General features: G+C 39.6%; 1 protein-coding gene across 1 annotated transcript in view; it reads right to left on the bottom strand.

Moving 5' to 3' along the window:
- Nucleotides 1-22546, bottom strand: part of LOC109417966 (zinc finger CCCH domain-containing protein 18) — a 104572-nt gene that overhangs the window by 62948 nt on the left and 19078 nt on the right. Inside the window, exon 2 of the mRNA XM_062853445.1 lies at nucleotides 20783-20955. Within this exon, the coding sequence (XP_062709429.1) occupies nucleotides 20783-20955 (173 nt within the window). The remainder of the gene's footprint in view (nucleotides 1-20782; nucleotides 20956-22546) is intronic.

The following is a 22546-nucleotide window of genomic DNA, read 5'->3' on the forward strand; positions in this document are numbered from 1 at the left end:
ATTATGGAACTAACTGTAATGATTTATGCGACGAGTTGCGAAAAGTTGATTTCTTTTGCACGAGTCGTACATTTATCCAGCGAGGCTTGTTGAGTTGGATAAATACGAAGAGTGCTTAAAAAAATCGAGTATTGCCACAAGACGTGACACATTTTTTTGTAATGATTTTTTAAATATACCTACAGCTCATTTGGGTTGCATAATGTTCATAATACAGTTCAAATGAGTTGCATAATGAACTAATCGCAATTACGTTGTGAAAAGTTGGACATTTCTATTGGCAGAAGTATGATGAAATGGTTTTTTTGCAATTTCTCATTATAATATGCTGGTTTACCTTACACAAATCTGCCAGGAAAAGGCCTACTTTCCCACACTAAATTAGCAGTGCTGTGATGGTTCATTACATCACTGATTTGCATTGCATAATGAACTATTACAGCACTGTTTTCAGTTTGATCAGCTTCTTGATGCTATCTGAACGCAATTTTGAAAAAATTGTGACAACTGCACAGTATAACCTGCTATTATTAGACTGTCTTAAACATTGTTCTGGACATCACTGTGCAGTTTGGTGAAAAAGTTTTGTTATAATTTATCATCAAGCGGTAATTTGTGAAATTGTAAAAAAAGGTTGTACGCAACTCGGTGCAAAACTTGATTTTTACAGCACTCGTCGTAATTATCCAACTCGGCAAGCCTCGTTGGATAAATCTAAAACTCGTGCTGTAAAAATCTTCATTCTGCACCTTGTTGCGTAAACCACTATTCCAGTGTTGTCATAGTTAAATCAGTGCTAGTTAGTCAAGGTTCCCCTATTTCAGCGCCCATTCACTGGTACATTCCCACACACTTAGATTTATTTCACAAGCTCGGCTGTGCAAATCTCGGTTTCTGAATTTTAACCGAGACTCAGCTAATAAGATAGTAGGTTGCTTAGCAACAGGGCGTGCTATACTGATTATCGGCATTTATAAGCTGAGATCTCATCAAAATTTTTAGCTGACTACTCGGCTGTGCAAATCTCGGCATTTGTAAATCGAGATTCGGCATTTTAAATTAAGTGTGCATGGATGAATTCCTGGAGAAATCTCTGAAAAAACCGTTTGAACAATTCCTGAAGGAACTGCTGGAACAACTTCTGAAAGAATCCGTGGAACAACTTTTGAAGAAATCGCTGCTGAAATCTAGGAATACTGAAGAAGTCTCTAAAGATATTCCCGGAAGTATCGCTAAAGAAATTTAAGAAATCTGAAGAAAATTATAAATGAATTCCTGGACGAATTTCTTAAAAACAGGCAATTTTTTTAAAAGAAATTCCACAAGGAAAACCTGAAGAAACACCTGGAAACCCCTGGTGCAACACCTAACTAAACATCTTGAGATATGTTTGAAAAAAAAAAATCCTAGAGAAATCCCTTAATAAAAACCCTAAACAATTTGTTTAATGAATTCCTGGAGATATCCAAAGAGCAGTTCCTAGAGGTACGCTTGGAAGAAAATCCTGGAAGAATTTCTGAGAAAATTCATACCCTGTGGTATTTCTCTTGAAATCTCTGTGTAAACTTCTACAGCAATCTCTGAAAGAATGTCTTCCAGCCTTTCCAGAAATCTCTGAAAGAATCGGTAGACAAATTTCTGAAGGAAACCTAGGAAGAGTTTATTAGACTTTCTATATAAATATTTGGAGCAATCTCTGGAAGAGAAATGTCTTGAAGAAATATCTAAAGGAATGTGAAGAAATCTTAGGAATATCCTTAAGAATCACTTGTAGAATTTCTTAAGCAATCCTTGGAGAAAATTCTTTAAAAAGCTTCTGAGAAAATTTTAAAGGAGTTCTGAATTTCTGATTCTCAATGTATCCGTGAATCATTTTCTAAAACAATCCATTGAATATTTTTAAGAAAATTCATAGAAGCATATAAGGTTTTCTAAATGTATGCTTTCGAAAATTTCTGGATGAATCTCTATGAAAAAAATAAGAAATTCGTAGATGAATTTCTAGAATAATCTATGCAAGATTTTTTGAAAGTATTTTCTAAAGGAATCCATGCAACACTATCCGTGCAACACTTTCTTAAGGAGTCCTTAGAGAAAATTCTGGAGGACATTCTAAAGTCTAAAGGAATTCCTAGAAGATTTTGTAAAAGAACTGCTGACTGAATTTCTTCAGGATTTCCTGGATGATTTTTTAAAATAAATCTAGTGGAAGATTCCCAAAGAGTCCCTGAAAGAATATCTTCAAGAATCCCTGGGAGATTTTTTCAGGAACTCGTGAAAGATTTTTTAAATGAATCGTAGCATGGATTACAGCCAGGGTCCATAACACAATTTTCGAAAAATCTGTGGAAGTCATCCTTGGAGAAATTTGCAAAGAAATCTCTGGAGGAAAATCTGTAGATTTATAATTAATCCTTTGGGAAATTTTCTGAAATAATCCGCTGAAAATTTTGTGAAGGAATCCCTACGGCAGTTTCTATAGGAATCCTTGTAGAAAATTTTCGAATGTATCTCACATTTTTTAAAACCCTTTGAAGCCGGATTTTTTCCAAGCGCTATAATGGAGTTTTTTCTACGTTTTTCTGTAGTTTTGGTGGTCAATCGCATAAAAACGGTAGAATATTATGTAGAATATTTTTTCTGGATATCCTAGGTCATCCAAACTGTTTTTGAGTTTAGATCCCAAAGCCTACGGATGTAATGGTATTTTCTTCCATTGTACAAAGCTATGATTTGTAATCTATCATGTCCAGTAAGTCTTCTGAAAAGTTCATAGACAATATCAGTTCAGATGGGATATCCTAGGTTATAGGTTATGTAGAGTCTACGGATTTAATGGTAACTTGTTTCATTATACAAAGCTACGATTTGTAATCTATCATGTCCAGTAAGTCTTCTGAAAGGTTCATAGACAATATCAGATCAGTCGAGATATCCAAAATCATCCAAACTGTTCTTGAGTTTAGATCCTTAAGTCTGCGGGTGTAACGGTAACTCTTTCATTATACGATGCTACGATTTGTAATCTATCATGTCCAGTAAGTCTTCGGAAAGTTCAATAGACCATATCAGTTCAGTCGGAATATCCTAGGTAAGGTACCCCGGGGCAAGTGAGAATCGGGGGCAAGTGAGACCTATAGCTAATATTTTTATTATTATTTATTGTTAAGACTAACATTCTTCATGGAAAACATAGGTATCACACCTACGGATACTTTGAATACAAAAAATGTTATTGTTTCAACCATAAAGAGACCATATACGTTATTGTTGTTCATATGTAATTTTCAACTCACTAGGTGAGATTGACGTGCTCTACTATATTCGTCGTTTAAAAATAAATTTGTCATTATACAAATACTTTTTCGGTTTCAGGATAGTATTTGGATTTCTTGCAAATGATTTCAAGCGAAAAAGCTGTATTTTATTTTTATTTATTACCTTTAGTTTACTGCTCTCACTTGCCCCAGTGCATTTCGCTATCTGGGGTAAGTGGGACCTATGAGAATAAACAAACACAATTTTATGGGTTCATCTCGCCTTGTCCAGCCTAAGATGAAATTGGCACGAAAGTCAATAAAAATTGACGCGTCAAGTAATCTACTGTTGAATTATACTTTATTACCTCTATTTAGATGATCAAATTCTTGTTAAAAATGGTAAAACCTTGGGTAAAACAAAAAAAATCAAAAGCATGTATTTTTTATGTTTTTCTCTAAATATCTTCCATTTTTTTTACTTAACGCTGCATAATGAATTCTTTTGAGCATTCAGGAACCGTCCATGAAAAGTTAAAATAGGGAAATGGCCTTTTCAAAATTCATGATTTAAAAAAAGCATTATTTAATGATCGTAAGATTATGTAAGAGAGAAGATATTACTGAAAATCTCGAAACCCCAGATTTACTTTTGGCGAGATTCATCAACTATATAATATAGAGACCAAGTTTCGAAATCTTTTGTCTCTTCACTTTACGGCGCTTTTTGTATAAAAAATCAATTTATTTTGCATGAGCTGCTAGAGTTGATTCAAGTATTTTTTCCTAAGCGATTTTTTATGTGTTACGTAATTTATGCACGATACCATAAACCTCTTCTTATTTTAATCTCTAAAGATAGTCATTCATATAAGAGATTTATGATTTATGTTACCTTATTTGTTGTAACTTATATTAAGCCCTTTGAACAAAAACTCTGAATAGGTCCCACTTGCCCCGTGAAACGCAGTAAATGAAGATCTGCTACACTTTTCATTATATGCATAATACACTGAATTTTAGAATTTTGAAACAGTTTTAATGCACGTTAATAAGTACAAATATACCAACAACGTCTTTTGGGTTCATTGGAATTATTCAAAAAATTGTGTTCTGAAATTTTTGGCATGACAAAACCAAATTAGCATTTTTTTAGGTCCCACTTGCCCCGGGATACCTTAATCCAAACTGTTCTTGAGTTTAGATCCTAAAGTCTACGGATGCAATGGTAACTTCTCACATTGCAAAAAAACTAAGATTTGTAATCTATCATGTCCAGTAAGTCTTCTGAAAGTTCAATAGACAATATTAGTTCAGTCGGGATATCCTAGGTCATCCAAACTGTTCTTGAGTTTAGATCCTTAAGTCTACGGATGTAAAGGTCATTAAAAGCTACGATTTGTAATCTATCATGTCTAGTAAGTCTTTTGAAAGTTACAGTGGTTGTTTTTATCAACTAAGCTTCATAACAGTAAGTAAGTTCATAATATCCCAAAAATACATATATAACAACGCGTATTGTTCCTCTATCTGCTTTGGTAAGTACAGTAGTTTATGTAACACTACTTAACGTAGTGGCAAAAGCTATTATCACAAGTGTAGACCTGAATCCATGGTCTCCGGAGTAGTGTTGTTAATCTGGAATATCTCAAAACTATATTGAATTGACTCATGATATGCCAGGCGGATTACAGAACATTCCCATAGCGTATCTAAATGACATTTGAGAGTTCAAGAGCTTCACGGATCCCAGCAGATTATGCTGTGCTATTATTTGTGGTGAAAACACATAAAGTTTTCTTGTAGATTTGAAGTTCTTCATTATACAACAGTTTTGACGACCCTGAATGCCCCAAAGGTTTAAAATAAAAAAGTAGACTTCAGATTGGTCCAGTAACCACGGATAAATATGCAACGTTACTCAGTACAGCAGATATGGCTGCTGTTATACACTCGTGAACTCCTGAACTTCACGGTAGTTTGGCAAACCTGGAGTATCCCAGTAGTGTTTCTAAATGGCATTTGAGATTTCGAGAGCTTTGCGGATCGCAGCAGATTATGCAACACTATTATTTGTGGCGAAAACACATAAAATTATTCTTGTAGATTTGAAGGACTGCATTATAGAACAGTTTGGACGACCCTCGATGTCTCAAAGGCTTTTAATGAAAAAGTAGACTTCAGATTGGTACAGTAACTACGGATAAATATGCAACGTTACTCACTATAGCAGATCTGGCTGCTGTTACGAGTGTAGATCTGAAGTCCTGAACTTCAAGGTAGTTTAAATGACCTGGAATATCCCTGTAGTGTCTCTAAATGACATTTGAGATTTCAAAAGCTTTGCGGATCCCAGCAGATTATGCAATACTATTATTTATGGTGAAAACACATAAAGTTATTCTTGTAGATTTGAAGGACTTCATTATAGAACAGTATGGACGACCCCGAATGTCCCAAAGGCTTATAATAAGCTAGTAGACTTCAGATTGCTCCAGTAACTGCGGTTGATTATGCAACGTTAATCAGTATAACAGATATGGCTACTGTTACGAGTGTAAATCTGATGTTCTGAACTCCAAGGTAGTTTGGCTGACCTGGGATATCCCTACAGTGTCTACAAACGACATTGTGAATGTGAAGTGCTTGAAGGTTCCCAGTAGGTTATGCAATGCTATCAGTTGTGGTGAAAATAAATTAAATTATTCTTGTTGATTTGAAAGGCTGCACTATAGCCCAGTTTGGAACACCTAAAACATCCCAGAACATAAAACACGAACACGAAAAAACATGATATTGTTGACGAAGGCTTAATGAATACATATAAACGTAACCCACATCCAAGTTCTGATTTCAGAACAACTGGTATGTCAATTATTTCGTTTTTCCAAATTTCATGGTGTTCAGGATGTTCTAGGTTATCAGTGAAGTCCCAAATGCAAATATTCCCATTTTCCCTAATAGAGGACTCAATTTGCAACAACTTTGCCGAAGACAGTATTCTGTTTCATTGAATGGATGAATTTATACAGCCGTTTTTATGTTGGGGTCATATATGACCCCTCCGGCTCCAAAGGGTTAACCCTGAAGGAATTTATAAAGAAATCAGGAAGATTTTCTGACGAAAATTCAGATTTTCAAAAAAATCCCTAAAGAAAACTCCGCAGTATAAATCCTTGGAAGATCGTTTGCGAGAATGCTTAAAGGAACTTCCGAAGGATTTTTCTGAAAAAAAAAATCTAGACAGGTCCCGAAGAAACAGGGTAAACTTCTGAAGGGTTTTCTAAAGAAATCCCTGGAGGAATTACGGCAAAAATTCCTGCACAACTCTTTGTGAAACTTGTGGATGTATCCCTAGTGGAATTTACGGAGAGATTGGAAGTTACTGTGGGAATTTCTGGCCAAATCCTTGGAAGAATTTCCAAAGTAACCACAGTACAATTTTTTTGGGGAACTTTTGAACCATTTTCTGAAAAACTTCGGAATAGTTTCTGAAGACATCGCTGAAAGTTTTATTAAATGAATCTCTGGAAAAAAAATCTTTGTAAATGTCTAAAGAAGTTTCTGAAGGAATATGAACGGATTTTGAAAAGAATCCCTGGAGGAATTTCTGCTCAATTCATACATATTTTTTTTTTTGATAAAAATGAGGAATTCCAGAAGTAAATCATGCAATATGCTTTTGAAAGAATTCTTTGTGGGTGTGTAGAATAGGAAGAATTTCTAAACAAATCACTGAAGAAAATTTCTGAATGAATACCTGGAAGATTTTTTGAAAGAATCCGTGAGGGAGGTTTTAAAGCCTGTATCTGGAATAATCGGGACACAGAAATACTACTATAACTCTGCAAAAATGCATTAAAATTACTCAAATTTGGCCTGATAACATCTCAAGATGTGTTGATTTCACCTGAAAAATTTCAACTGAATCCGTGCAGTACTTTTTGTTGTATTAATGAAACAGTAGATTGCGTGCAATCGGATTTTGTACAGCCACTAGTTTAGCTTGTCAGCGCTGTAACTTTTGAATTTGGCGAAGGAGATGGCTGAAATTTTGAACACAAACCTCTCAATCTACAATTCTTGCATAGGCAAAATTTCAGAAACAAAAATCGATGCACTATCAACAATTTATGGTCGAAACATGTATTGTAACCCCTTATTGTTTCGATTGTACTTTTGAAAGTACTAATCCAAAAATTATCAAATTTTGCAGGCATGATAAACACATAACACAGCGCAACATTTTTTTGTCTCAAGAGCAAACTTGTGTGTCTCTGACAGATTTTGGGCCGCTGAATCCGAATCTGAGCTCAGATTTACTCCAGCACGTCACAATTTTGAGCTATACCTTAATTTATAGGGCAAAATATGCGATTTTGGGCTGTTTTGACTGCCAGCCATTAAACATGGAAATATTTTTTTTCAAGTAAGCAAAAGGTAAATTGTACAATTAACATGTATATTAACGACTGATGCAAAATATTTCATTTTATTAAATCGAATTTGATAGTTTTAAGCGTAATTTTGTAAATTTTTCAGTTCTTAGTATTCAAACTTCTCACTTTTATTCTGGAAAAGTATTCTCATGGTACACTTGATCGTCTTCAAGCAATAAAACACAGGGGTCTTCACGATGAATGTTACGTTCTAACCAACAATACAAATACCTTTGCAAAAAATCGAAGGAGAATGTAGTTCCAATAGGTATTAGTCATTCAATTATATTTGTTTGCGATATCGCCTCACCTTAATCGTGACCCAAATTTTTCGTCTAAACATTGTTCCATCTATAAGTAATACTGCCAACACCTTATTTCCTAATATTTCAAGGTTGGAGATGACCAACTTAATTCTGGCGAGCGGACCGTCCTCGTATCGACTAGCCAAAAATCAATTAGCAGGTAAACGAAATGCATGCTTGCCTTTTTCATCAGCTTCACCTTGCGAGGTCCAACCAACCAACGACGACACGATGGAGCGTTCGTCGCTTATCTGCGCATCGAACTTACCTGTTCCATCGAATCTACGCCGACAACGGCACGCACACGTAGTAGGTCCCATTGACCAACAAAATCAATGAATCATTGTGCCGAGGAAGTGCCACGTTCCGAGCGGCGGCCGCGGGTCTCCAAATGAGCGGAAAATGGTAGTGCAGGTGTACATGCGGACGGACTCCCAGAGGGTCACGGTCAAGCCATGATGAATGAACAGTTTTTTTTCTCGGTTGGCAGCAACCACCACTGACTGCCGTGTGATTGTCTCTGATTTCGTAAGGTGACTTCGCATTCGCACGCACACTCCAAGACAATAGAACCCATTGAGGAGGCCCCCCAGGGGTCCGGTGGTTGCGGAAGGTTTACATGGTGGGTCTCTTGAACCAGCTTCGTAACTTATACAAATTAATGCAAATTAAAGGTTTTGTGATACTCTTTCAAATATTTATCTCGCGTTGCATATCGTATGGCACCTTTGGTGAAGATGAGAGGAAGATGATTCATAGGAGATTGGAGCACAAAATGTGCATCATTATAATACTTGCTAATGATCGCCCAACCTTGACCTATAAAGATGTGTATTTCATAACGATCATCGATCAAAAACAAACAAAACTATCGAACGGACAAACACGTTCCTCTCGCTTCAAGCTCAAGACGAAGCTGACGACAGCCAACGATCAAGTGTGGTGTCTCGACGGGGCACCTGGCTATTGTAGGTAGCAGGCCTTAAAGGCCACCGTACTTTACAACCATTAGCGCAAATAAAATACGATCTCTTAGGGGACGAATCACGTTTCATGCGCTAGCTGAAACAAACGCATTCACATTCACACGTACTAAATGCGATGATAAATATGGCCCAGTGAAGGGTTATCCGTTCACTTCTTCAGTCGGGGGACTGCCTTGAGGTATCTACCGAGCAACAACACAGCTGCTGTCAGCAGGTCTCCAAGGCAAGCACTCTATTTGATAAATGAAGGAACACGCGTTTGGGGGCTGCCTAACAGGGCACCCGAGAGGCGTCGTCAGCGTTTGTCGAAACTGTTAACCGCACTCTTCGGGCCACCACTCAACTCAGTACTTGTCACTAGGCCTTATAAGGGGGGGTGTGGTGAAAATCGATAAGTAACGGTCAAGCGCACGCGTGCTGCACCCAGATCACGGTTTGAACCTAGCGGGGGGCGTCTTCCCTAAGGCTCGGCTGGCTGCATCGTCGCCGGAGGATTGTTTGCCATATGCCAGCCGGCCATGAAGTTTACGATGGCGCTGTTGTCATTATATGACATGACACGATTTTGCGGCCACGGTTTCTCTGGCAATCAATTTGGTGCTGGGTCGACGACGACGGCACGGTCATGTTTCCATAATGGAGATAACGATATGACACGGTTTTCGTCACGTTGGGCGGGTTGTGATACTTGGGGCGATTATTAGCCTTGGATCGTGATTGGTTAAACTGTCAATGGAGGTTACAATTCATGGTTTCGAGAGAGCATTAAACAAATTTATGGTGTACATAGTGTGAACACTGATTCTAGCTCCGATGCTGGAATTATACAGACCTTAAATATGTTATTCGTTGTCCGCCCATTGATAAAATTGTCAACGTCAGTGTTCAAAAACATGCTTTAGATGAAATACTCTGCGAAAATGGTTATCAAACTTTTTCAGTTCGTACCCCACGTTACTGAGGACATTTTAAATTATCTGCACCATTGGGATTCCTTCAGTGATTTCTCACGAGTTTCTTTCAGGGATTTTTCCGATATTTTTCCAAGGGATTTCTTCAAATATTTCCCGCGGTTTTTTTTATGATTCCTCCATAGATTCTTCCCGGGTTTCCTTTTGGGATTTTCCTGGGATTGCTTCTGGATTCTGTCAAGGATTCTTTTTTTAACCTTCCGTTAATCGCGCTGTTGTACTTTGTACAACACATGAGAATTATCGACTATTACTTTGAAACCATCTTTTCTATCGACGTCAACCCCAAATGTATTCTACAGGAATCTTATTTGGAATATTATAAGACCTTTTTTGAAAACAGTATAACTCCTTATAATGCGGAAAATTGAAAACCGCAATATGAAGAACGTACTATATTTAAGATAAGATAGACAGTTGAATGTGAATTAGTGTATTTCAAAATCTAAATGATCTAGAAATATGGTGTCTTCGGCAAAGTTACTTGGGATATCAAGGGCCTTCGCGAGGTGATCTGAGAAATTCAGATTTCAACCGATAGGCGACGCTAGTGAGCATGTAATTTTTATATCCCATATAACTCAGGATCCTGAGTACTTAGAAAGATGGTGTCTTCGGTAAAGTTGTTTGGTTGGTTAAACCCTAACTGATGGAGAGCCTCTCTCTCTCTCTTCTTGGCGTAACGTCCTCCTGGGACAAAGCCTGCATCTCAGCTAAGTGTTCTATGAGCACTTCCACAGTTATTAACTGAGAGCTTCCACTGCCAATGACCATTTTGCATGCGTATATCGTGTGGCAGGCACGAAGATACTCTATGCCCAAGGAAGTCAAGGAAATTTCCTTTACGAAAAGATCCTGGACCGACCGGGAATCGAACCCGTCACCCTCAGCATGGTCATGCTGAATACCCGTGCGTTTACCGCCTCGGCTATATGGGCCCGTTTGGTTTAAAACTCCACATCTAGGTGACGCTAGTGGGCATTGAAATTTTATAACTCATACATCTCAGGACCCTGATTACTTAGAAAGATAGTGTCTTCTGCAAAGTTGTTTAGTAGATCAAACACTAACTGATGAAGACAAGTATGATGTGGAATTCCACATCCAGGTGGAGCAAGTGAGTACTCAAATAATATAATTCATATATCTCGAGATCTTGATTACTTAGAAAGATGATGTCTTCAGCAAAGTTGTTTAGTAGATCGAACACTAACTGATGGAGAGCCGTATGATTTGAAACTCCACATCTAGGTGGCGCTAGTGGGTATTCAAATTTTATAACTCATGTGTCTCAGGACCCTGATTACTTAGAAAGACGGTGTCTTCTGAAAAGTTGTTTAGTAGATCAAACACTAACTGATGAAGGCAAATATGACGTGCAATTTCACATCCAGGTGGCACTAGTGTGCATTACCATTTTATACTTCATATATCTCAAGATCCTGATTACTTAGAAAGATGATGTCCTCGACATTGTTGTTTGATGGATAAAGGATGGATGTACTTATCCCGTGACATTGACAACCTTAAGATAGAGTATATTGAAATACGACGGTCAGATATTGAATATGTATTTTACTAAGCGCTTTAACTTCATGTAAAATTAATCAATCAAGTGCAAATTTAAACAAATTATAATCAACTAGTTGTGTAATTTTCAAATTTTGAAAACTTTCGGGAGTATAAAAATTTACAGCTCGTTGATTTTTTTTTATAGATGAATAATAACACGTTCATGCTTTTGCAAATTTACAATTAGCGTCTTCTGGTGGCAGAGACACGAATCAAATGGTCAATCAACTGAAAGCCCTTGATCTACCAACCAACCTTGCCAAAGATATCAACTTCCCAGGTAATCAGACTCGGAGATATATAAGATATAAAATTTGCATACTCATTGGCACCACTTACTGGCGAAATATTGATTTCAACGACCCATCAACCAAATGCACTTAACCTATTTGACAACTTTGCCGAAACCACCATCTCTCTTCTAGTAACCAGGATCCTGAGAACTATTGCATATACATTTGTTATGTTCACTAGCGTCATCTAGTGGTGAAATTACGATTCAAACGGACAACTATCTGTAAGTTTTCGATCTTTTAGAAGGTCGGCACAAGAGGTAACTTTTTCTCCATTTGGTCTTTGATCTACCAAACAACTTTGCCGAAGACACCATCTTTCTGAGTAAAGTGGAGCTTCGTGGCCGTTCGGTTAGCGTTACCAAGCGTGTAACCGCACCATGCTATCCACTGGTGCATGTAATGTATGTCGTGTCCATGGTCTAGTGCTAAGTTCGGTTCAGTCTGTACAGCCTCTGGCTGAAAACGGTGTCCCGTGCCTTTTTAATCGGGATCCTGAGCTACATGAGATTAAAAATTTACATGCTCACTAGCGCAACTGTCACTCATCTATAAGCCCTTGATATACCAAACATCTTTGCCGAAGACACTATCTTTCTAAGTAATAAGAGTTCAGAGATACAAAATATATAATATTTACGTGCTCACTAGCGCCGCCAAGTGATGAAATTTAAAATTAAATTGCGAATCATCCGTAAGTACTTGACCTACCAAACAACTTTGTCGAAGACACCGTCTTTCTAAGTTATCAGGTTCCCGAGATACATAGGATATAAAGTTTATTTGCTCACTAGCGCCGCCTAGTGGTATAATTTCCAATAATCTGTAAGCCGTAATCTTCCGTAATCTGTAAGCCGTTTACCTACCAAACAACTTTGCCGAAGACACCATCTTTATAAGCCATCAGGATCCTGAGATATAAGAAATAACATGAAATTGCTCACTAGCGCCGCCTAGTGGTGAAATTTCATATTAAACTGCGAATCATCCGTAAGTCCTTGACCTACCAAACAACTTTGTCAAAGACACCATCTTTCTAAGTAATCAGGATCCCGAGATACATAGAATATAAAGTTTATTTGCTCACTAGTGCCGCCTAGTGGTGGAATTTCCAATTAAACGGCCAATAATCTGTAAGCCGTTGACTTACCAAACAACTTTGCCGAAGACACCATCTTTCTAAGACATCAGGATCCTGAGATATAAGATATAACATGATATTGCTCACTAGCGCCGCCTAGTGGACGTATTACGAATCAACTTTGCCAGCATCAAGTAGCCCATGAAATTTACAACAACTTTGCCAAAGACAGTCCTCTTCTAAACAATCAGGATCCTTAGATATTTCAGAATGTATGGGTGTTGTACAAAGTACAACGCGCAACTGCTCGCGTTACAAAAATTGGCGCGAGTACTGAAAGGTTAATACTGCACGCTAAGAAAACCGTTCTGATTTTTGGGAACAAATAATCATGAAAACCGGAAAAGTCGTCCAGCTGGATTTTGTGACATTGTTCTCATTTTTGTGATTTGTTGCACCGCATTTTCGTGATTTTTTATCTTGATTCAAAGAACAAAGTTCATGTCTGTTTCATTCCGCAATAAAATTCTTTACGAACTAGAGTGTGGGAACAGTGTTTTAGATTCTGTAACTTTGAAATCCAATACACGTGATTTCCCCCCGCATAGAGAAATACAATTTGTGTTATTCTCCACACAGTATGTCTCCTTTATATCAAACTGTTACTGTACCACGAACAGGTTCTTTTCTGTTGAAACTATGAAATTCGTAGCAATTGATCATAAAGAACGGTGGGTTGCCTACATACCAAGGTGTAACAATATGTCAGAATGTGCAGAAATTGTCGAATGATATAGTGATGAAAACTCAGGAGATATGGTCGCAATATAGAATGACCTATTCTCAAACGGTTTGTGATTTTCTTTCGGCAACACACTTACACCTGCGCATTTCACTGTATGCCACTTAAATTCAACAGTTTGCCAAATAGTAGCTTGCATTGGTATTTGTACCGGTCGAACTTTGAAGTTTGCACAAGTAGAAAAAAAAACAAAATCTTTCGCTCGCAGTGAACTGAAAACTTTCCTTGAATGGATAATAGTTTCAAGCGCCTTGAGCACGGCATGGATGAAACAAGGGTAAGTTTTGCAAGACTTAATTTGTTTTTTATGTTGTGATATATTTCATCGATGCAAATTGTTTTGCAGGATTCCGGAACTCCAAGTCAACTGGAGAAACCTGATCCGGCCTTACTTTGCGGCTGCGGGGAGTCCCGCAAAAGGGAGTACCGAAGGATTCGCCCTGCTGCGAGCAGTAATTGAATGCTCCCTGCGATGGAAGTCCACTTTCACCACAGCAATTACCACCTTGATTACCACTTAATCAGTCAATAGTTGTAGGTATTACCAAACCCAGTATGAAGTATTGTATTTTGTTAAATAAAAATATCCGATAAACGCATAAGTGCCTTTTTATTTCAAACGGTTCAAGTGTAGCAGAACCATATTCCATACGCCTTAAATACCACGAAAGACCATACATGAATAATAACCCATACAGTGTTCGTTTTTCTTCTGGATTTACTGTTAAACTGTTCTCTTACTATTTGCTATGCAGTGAATTGTCTGAAAAACTGGATAATATATTGACCGTTTCCTTTACTGTATTGCGAAAAATTAGTTCGAGAAAACGAGCGAATTTTTATGGTAACCTATCTTAACCGCCTATTCCACATACTGTAAATTGGCGGATTACCGTTTGTCAAACTGGCAAATCTATACATGGAATGGTTAGCTTACTGTTACCTCTGATAGTCTAAGAAATGGTTAAATGACAATTGCTAATGGTTATATACAGTATGTAAAACATTGAATTTACAGTTTGTGATTATGCGGGGCCGTGTTCCCGATACCGTGAACTATGTTCACGGCAATCTGTCGCTGTCACTTTCTGTAACGCATGAACGAAGAAAAAATAAAATAATCGCATCGCACGTCAACAGACTGGACTGGTAAGTAAATTTTTCTCAATTTTTCGATTTTTCCGGCTGTTCGAGTCCGTATGAAGTAGATCATCAATATTAACTTCTTTTCTCGATCAGCCTAGATAGCTGTGTAGTGTCGGTAGCGATTGTCTCAATTGGCTAAGAATAACACTACGGACCGCCTGTTCCGGTGGTAAGAATCCACCAACAGGTGACCCCTAATTCATGGTGTGATGCGGCTTTATGCTTACCGTGCCTAAGAATGAATGGCTAGGGGGGTCTAATAAAAACCTAACCGCTAACGGAGCCTGTGGAGTACCAGGGCGCCCTCCACAGTATGTAGCCCTTACTGCGCTAACCGGAGCAATGGTGCAGTGGACCTTGTGTTTCTCCGAGACAATCAGCTGCCCTTCTTTAGTCTCACTTGAGGCTAAATAAGGGCGGGATTATGAAGATGTTGTTAATTAGTTTAAATTTTCACTTATATGGTTTCGCATTATGCGATTTACACAGTGTATTCTGTGTATCCTCGCCTTTGGCGTTTTCCAATCGATACCGATTTGGTTTTATTGTTGCTGTTCTTTGTTGTGCTGTTGTTGCGAAGAGTTTAATCTTACCTAGTTTGGGTAGTGGCCACGGTTAGGATAGCTCAGATCAATCTTCAGCATAAAAGAACAGCAACGATCAATCTTTGCAGACTTATGCAAAATGGTACAGCCCAAGTGGCCTTGGTACAAGAACCTTACTTTCGTAAGGGAAATTTCTATCTAGGAAACCTTGTGAACCCGGTGCTTACCACTTTCAGTAAACATGAAATGGCAAATTCGCGTGTCATGCCTCGAGCCTGTGTGCTTGTCAACAACGCAATAGTTGCTACACTCATCTCTGAACTGAACTAACCACCAGAGATGTATGTGCTATCACAATTGATGTATCTGTTGGAAACCTCAACAGGAAATACGTCTATTGTTCTGTGTATTTACCGCATGATGAACCATCCCCTACGGATGCTTTCAAACAAGTCATCGCATACTGCACTTCAAAAGGCCTTCCGCTAATTGTTGGCAGTGATGCTAATGCTCACCATATCATCTGGGACAGCTCAGACATTAACTTGAGAGGCTCCAGTTTGATGGAGTACTTAAGTAGTACAGATCTTGCATTACTTAACATAGGCAACCGCCCAACCTTCATGGTATCTGCTAGAGAGGAAGTGTTAGATATAACGCTTTGCTCTAGCAGAATTAGTCACGAGCTGACCAATTGGCATGTATCAGATGAAGAATCTTTATCTGACCATCGCTATATCTTTTTTGAACATTTAAATGTTACTTCGCAAACATTGCGTTTCAGGAATCCTCGGTCAACAAACTGGGATCTTTATACTGATTTGGTTGCAGCCAAATTTCATGGATATTCACCATCCATTGACACTCCAAGTGATTTAGATGATGCCGTTGATACTACAACGACCTTCATCGTGGAAGCTTTTGGAGAAGCAAGCCCTCTACGGTCTGTGAAGATCACAAGAGGAACCCCTTGGTGGAACTCTGATCTGGCGAAACTCAGGAAACAATGTAGAAAGGGTTGGAACAGACGACGTTCGGCTGGTTCGGAGGCTTTCAGGTCGGCTCGCAAGGCCTACAGGAAAGCTCTCCGGTCTGCTGAACGATCCAGCTGGAAAAACCTTTGTACAAATGTTTCCAGCTTGAGTGAAGTCAGTCGGTTAAACAAAATCCTTGCGAAATCTAAGGATTTCCGGGTGAACGAACTTCGTTTGCCAAATGGCGATCTGACTTCCTCTGATGAGGAAGTTCTGGAATGCTTATTCAGCACACACTTCCCTGGATGTGTGGATATTACATTTTCGGATGAACCTGATGTCTTTTCTTGTAGTTATGATTCTTAAGCTTTGGCTCGGAGCATTGTAACTATAGAATCGATTGAGTGGGCTCTTAATAGCTTTGCTCCCTTCAAATCTCCTGGGGCAGATGGGATTTATCCTATCTTGCTTCAGACGGGATTTGATTATTTCAAACATGTTTTGAAAAAAACTACTTGTTTGCAATTTTGCTACAGGGTATATTCCCAGATCCTGGCGGGATATTACTGTAAAGTTTATTCCAAAAGTGGGTCGTGCGTCGTATGAAGAAGCAAAGAGTTTCAGACCTATCAGTTTGACCTCTTTTCTTCTGAAATGCTTAGAATGCATTGTGGATCATCACATCCGTGATGTTCATCTGGCCAACGTGCCTCTTCATGTGAACCAACATGCCTACCAATCTGGTAAGTCCACTGTGACTCTTTTACACAAGGTTGTTTACGATATCGAGAAAGCATTCGCTCAAAAGCAGTCTTGTCTGGGTGTTTTCTTAGATATCGAGGGTGCCTTTGACAACGTGCCTTTCGATGCCATATTGGAAGCCGCACGGAGTCATGGTATATCTCTAATGATTTCCAATTGGATTCACCAAATGCTCAAAAACCGATATCTCTTCTCGACATTGCGTCTAGCAGGGATTAGGAAATTGAGTGTTTGTGGATGCCCCCAAGGGGGAGTCTTATCACCGTTTATGTGGAATCTCGTAGCAGATGCGCTATTGAGGCAACTCAATAATAGCGGTTTTCCTACTTATGGTTTTGCCGACTACTACCTAACATTGTTAGTTGGTATGTGCATCAGCACCCTTTTCGACCTGATGCAAAACGCCCTTCAGGTAGTTGAGGGTTGGTGTCGCCAATATGGCCTTTCAGTTAATCCGAGTAAAACATCTATTGTTCTTTTCACGGAAAGGCGAAACCGTAATGGCGTTCGACCTTTGCGTCTCTTTGATTCTGAAATCGACGTGACTGAACAGGTGAAGTACGTTGGAGTCATTCTTGATTCCAAGCTTTCCTGGAAACCTCATATTGAGTTTAGAATCAAGAAAGCTTGTATGGCCTTCGGGCTATGCCGGCGAACCTTTGGTACAATTTGGGGTCTAAAACCCAAGCATATCAAATGGATTTACCCAATTGTTGTTCGTCCAATATTGGCCTATGTCTACGTCTTTTCATGACACTGTTTGAACTCACCGCTTATGCGTTATTACCCTTTTCCAGGGTAGTTTTCCTATTTCCCTACCTGTCCCTATCCCCATTCAAATCCTTATTTCCTTCCTTTTCCCTCAGGTAGATGATGAGTCTTTTATTATGGCAATGGCACAAATGTCCCAAATGGAGGATAACGTGCCTCTGGAGCCGGCCTTCTGATAAGTGAAAGAAACATATGTAAGCAACAGTAAAGATATGTATGTACATAGAGCTTCCAATTGCACCTAAAACTAATTTCAACGTTCCATTGCAGTATCTGTTTCTAATGAATACATTTTAAATCTCATTTTTAATGAAAATAGGGCAAATTAGACAACTCCCGAAGATTATTTTGGTGGTGATAGATTTAGCGCTGTTCGTTTATGCAAAAAAAAAAAACAACTTCAAACCAGTAACATTAAAAATCAATGCATAATTAGGTAAAAGTGTAAATTTCCACCAGTTGTTGGAGCATATGGGGCAAAATAAGCATTTGAAAGGATCTTTCATGTATTCTAATGATTGCTATTAACCTCTAATTACACCTGCAGCTATTTTCAACGATCTAAAGTCGTGTTTGATGTTTGAAAGTGCATTTTGATTCACTTCTTGTATGAAAAAAGGGCAAAATGGACCACTTCCCGTATTGTGCGGTGGACGAATACCAATCGATTTCTCGTACTTCTTTATGTAAGAAATGGTCAACTTCACGTACCGAAACCAGCGGTGTTAAAAGATCCGTTTTTGGGTCCATTTCTCCCACTGTGCACTGGGTCATTACCAAGATTTGGGAGGAGGAAGTATTACCGGAGGAGTGGATGGAAGGTATCGTGTTTCCCATCTACAAAAAGGGCAACAAGTTGGATTGCGGGAACTATCGCGCGATCATACTACTGAGCGCTGCCTACAAGATACTCTCTCAAATTTTATGCCGCCGTCAGAGTTCGTGGGGCAACATCAGGCTGGATTCATGGGTGAACACGCTACAACGGACCAGATGTTGGCCATCCGCCAGGTGTTGCAAAAATGCCGCGAATACAAAGTGCCCACACATCACTTGTTCATCGATTTCAAATCGGCGTATGATACAATCAATCGAGAACAGCTATGGCAGATTATGCACGAATACGGATTCACGGATAAACTGATACGATTGATCAAGGCGACGATGGATCGAGTGATGTGCGTAGTTCGAGTATCAGGGACACTCTCGAGTCCCTTCGAATCTCGCAGAGGGTTACGGCAAGGTGATGGTCTTTCGTGCTTGCTGTTCAACAGCTGCTTGGTTTCGCTAATGATATTGATAAATTTGAAACGATGGCGGAAACGTACATCCGACTAAAGAGCGAAGCCAGGCGAATCGGATTAGTCATTAATGTGTCGAAGACAAAGTACATGATGGCAAAGGGCTCCAGGGAGGGATCACCGCGCCCGCCCGCTGACGGTGATGAAATTGAGGCGGTTGAAGAATTCGTGTACTTAGGCTAACCGGTGACCGCCGACAACGACACCAGCAAAGAAATTCAGAGGCGCATTGTGGCAGAAAATTGAGCTTACTTTGGACTCTGCAGAACTCTACGATCGAACAAAGTTTGCCGTTACACGAAGTTAACTATCTACAAAACGCTGATTAGACCTGTAGTCCCTTGGGGAGTCCTCTATGGGCACAAAGCATGAATTCACGTACAGAGGACCAACACGTGCCCTTGGAGTTTTCGAAAGGAAGGTATTGCGTACCACCTACGGTGGAGTGCAGATGGAAGACGGGACTTGGAGAAGGCGAATGAACCACGAGCCGCATCAGCTGCTGAGAGAACCAACCATCGTCCACACCGTGAAATCGGGAGGCTACGGTTGACGGGTCACGACATCAAGATGTCGGATAGCATCCCGACTAAAATGGTTTTCGAGAGTCATCCGACCGGTACAGGAAGACGTGGAGTGCAGCGAGCTAGGTGGGTCGACCAAGTGGAGGACGATCTGCGGACCCTATGCAGAGTGCGGAACTGGAGACACACAGTCATGAACCGAGTGGAATGGAGACGGCTACTATGTACAGCAGACGCCACCCAGGCCTTAGTCCGATCGGTAAGGTAAGTACGATAGAAGTTTGGCCTTACCACAGTTCAAGGCGATGGCGGGCAATCGCCCAGGATGAAGATCTTTCAATTGGGCCCTCTGCACAACCATGGGTGCTCAGGACTGAAGGTAAGTAGTGTTGGATTTCGATGAAGAAGTTAAAATTATAATAAAAGATCGCTGTTCTTATCTACAAACCATGGAAAAGAAGTCTCTTAGAAAATGATTAGGGTACCCATGATACTACCCTGAAACATACAAGTTTTTGAATTGCAGAATTTATACAAAATTACGAATTATTCAGTAACATTTTCTGGTCAAATAGAAGAGGTTCTTAGCACTATCATAAAGCCAAAATAAAAGGCATTTGGTTTTATAATGACGGTTCTCAAAATCTGTACAAGACTAATTAATCCTATGTTATTTGGAGATGAATTAGCATCAGGCTGAAAATCTCCCTAATAAAGCTAATAATAATAACTAATTGGTGCGGAGCGGACCTGGTGTGGTGGTTAGAACACTTGACTATCACGCCGAGGACCTGGGATCGAATCCCACTCCTGACATACCCACAAAATGTGGGTTCTTCCTTCGGAAGGGAAGTAAATCGTGGGTCCCGAGATGAACTAGCCTAGGGCTAAAAATCTCGTTAAAAAAAAACTAATTGGTCATCAAAATGTTACTTGGGATAGGAAGACAGTATTGTAACACCCATTCATCAAATTAAATTCAACCTTGCAATGCGATGCGATGCGCAAAAAAAAAACATAAAAACGATTATTCCCCGGGTACGGGTCACTAACCTCTTCCTCTTCTGCTGATGCCTCCTCGGTGGTGGTGGTGGTGGTACTGGTGGTCGATGTGGCCGCCGCCGTCGTGGTGCTGGTGGTTGAGGTGCTCGAGGTGGCTGGTCCGCGACCGAATATCAACGAGGTCGCCTTTAAACCATCCACCCTGACCATCAAGGCTATTATCACTGCAAAGAAAGTAACGAGGAAAGAGAGAAATATGATAAAAAAAAACGTCAGAGGTCAACGTCAAGTAAATTGAAGCATACTGCAAATCGTGGGAGTACGCGTGGGCCACTGCATCATGAGCAGCCGGGCGGTCTAAGGATGGATCCACGATATCGTCACTAATTATCGGTGTTGGTTTTGAGCTCTCGAGTTGATTGCATAATCAGCTTGCCTATTGAGCAATGCACTGATAAATATCAACAGTGAGTGTGAGAACCGTTGCATGGCGTAACTTTGTTTAAAATTTACACACCAAACGTTTTCGGTAATATTTTGCTGAATTTTGCCAACCTAAGCGTTCAGCGAAATTAAGCTTTTGGTGAAATTTGCTGAAATTCGGCAGTGTTATATGGTGCGGACTTGGAATCAGTTTGGGTTTCTATTCCGCATAATCGTTACCTGTTCAGTGGCATAGTTGATTAAAACGCTGGTCTAGCGAATGCGGAGTCGTGGGTTCCAATCCCACCAGAATGCGACTTTCCTCACAATTTTATATCTTAATTTGCCAATTAATCAGCATTCCGTGTCTTCTAGTTTTCAAGATTTTCCAAGTACCTGAAACATTTTTTTATTGAAATTTATTAGATTCAAACTAAAGACAATAACCAACGAATGTAATAGAATTGTCGAAGAAACCCCCACTAACGGTATCAAATTCGCCGACGCCTTTGTCGACTGTCTTCGCCGTAGAGTGTGGTGCCGTGGTGCACCTGTGCTTCTATCCAACTATCGTCGATATGTGAACTGTGTCATGCTTGTGCTGTTTGTGGGTCAGTTTGTGGGCTGTGTGTTATAAATTATAAGATCGCGCAAACACTGGCCATACCAATCAGTGCAGTGGCTACTGATTGGCCTGCCACTGCTGGCTGGAATGCAGTGCACAAACTCGCGTTGGGCAAAACAAAAGCACGATAATGAGATTCGTTGCGGATCGATGATGAAGATGATGATGATAGCTAACGACCGGCGCGTTTGTGCGATTTTTGGGGTAAATTATTGGATTAGCAATGTTTATCTTTTCGATCGATATTTCGAAAATTTTCCATTTAATGCAGAGCGGTGCATTTGAAAGAGGTTTTGAGTTTTTTTTTTCATGGCGATCAATGGAAACTGATACACACCAAAAACTCAAGGTTGTACAGGTCGGACTCGATTATCCGGAGTCGGGTTCTGGCGCTTCCTGAAATAATATCTCGCAAACGGAATGCTGTAAGAAGCTGAAATTTTGACTGATCACAAATCAAAGCTGGCTTGACAACATGTCAAAATTTCAGCTTTATAGAGCATTCCGTTCCCCAGATATATGTTTGAGAAGCAACCGAACCTGACTCCGGATAATCGAGTCTGACCTGTAGTTGATTAGTTCAAAATCTCGTTAAACGCTTTTTTTTAAAGTGTACCGGTGCGTTATGAGACCTTTAGAGAAAACAGTACATTTATTGTTATGTACACTGACAACAAAACTTATCACACAACGCTGCCAGTAGTCCTGGCCGCTTTGATGCTTGAAATGCATCTCCAAAGTGCTGCAAGTATTGATATTGACAAGAA

The sequence above is a fragment of the Aedes albopictus genome, chromosome 2 (genome assembly GCF_035046485.1).
Source record: "Aedes albopictus strain Foshan chromosome 2, AalbF5, whole genome shotgun sequence".
Classification (NCBI taxonomy): domain Eukaryota; kingdom Metazoa; phylum Arthropoda; class Insecta; order Diptera; family Culicidae; genus Aedes; species Aedes albopictus.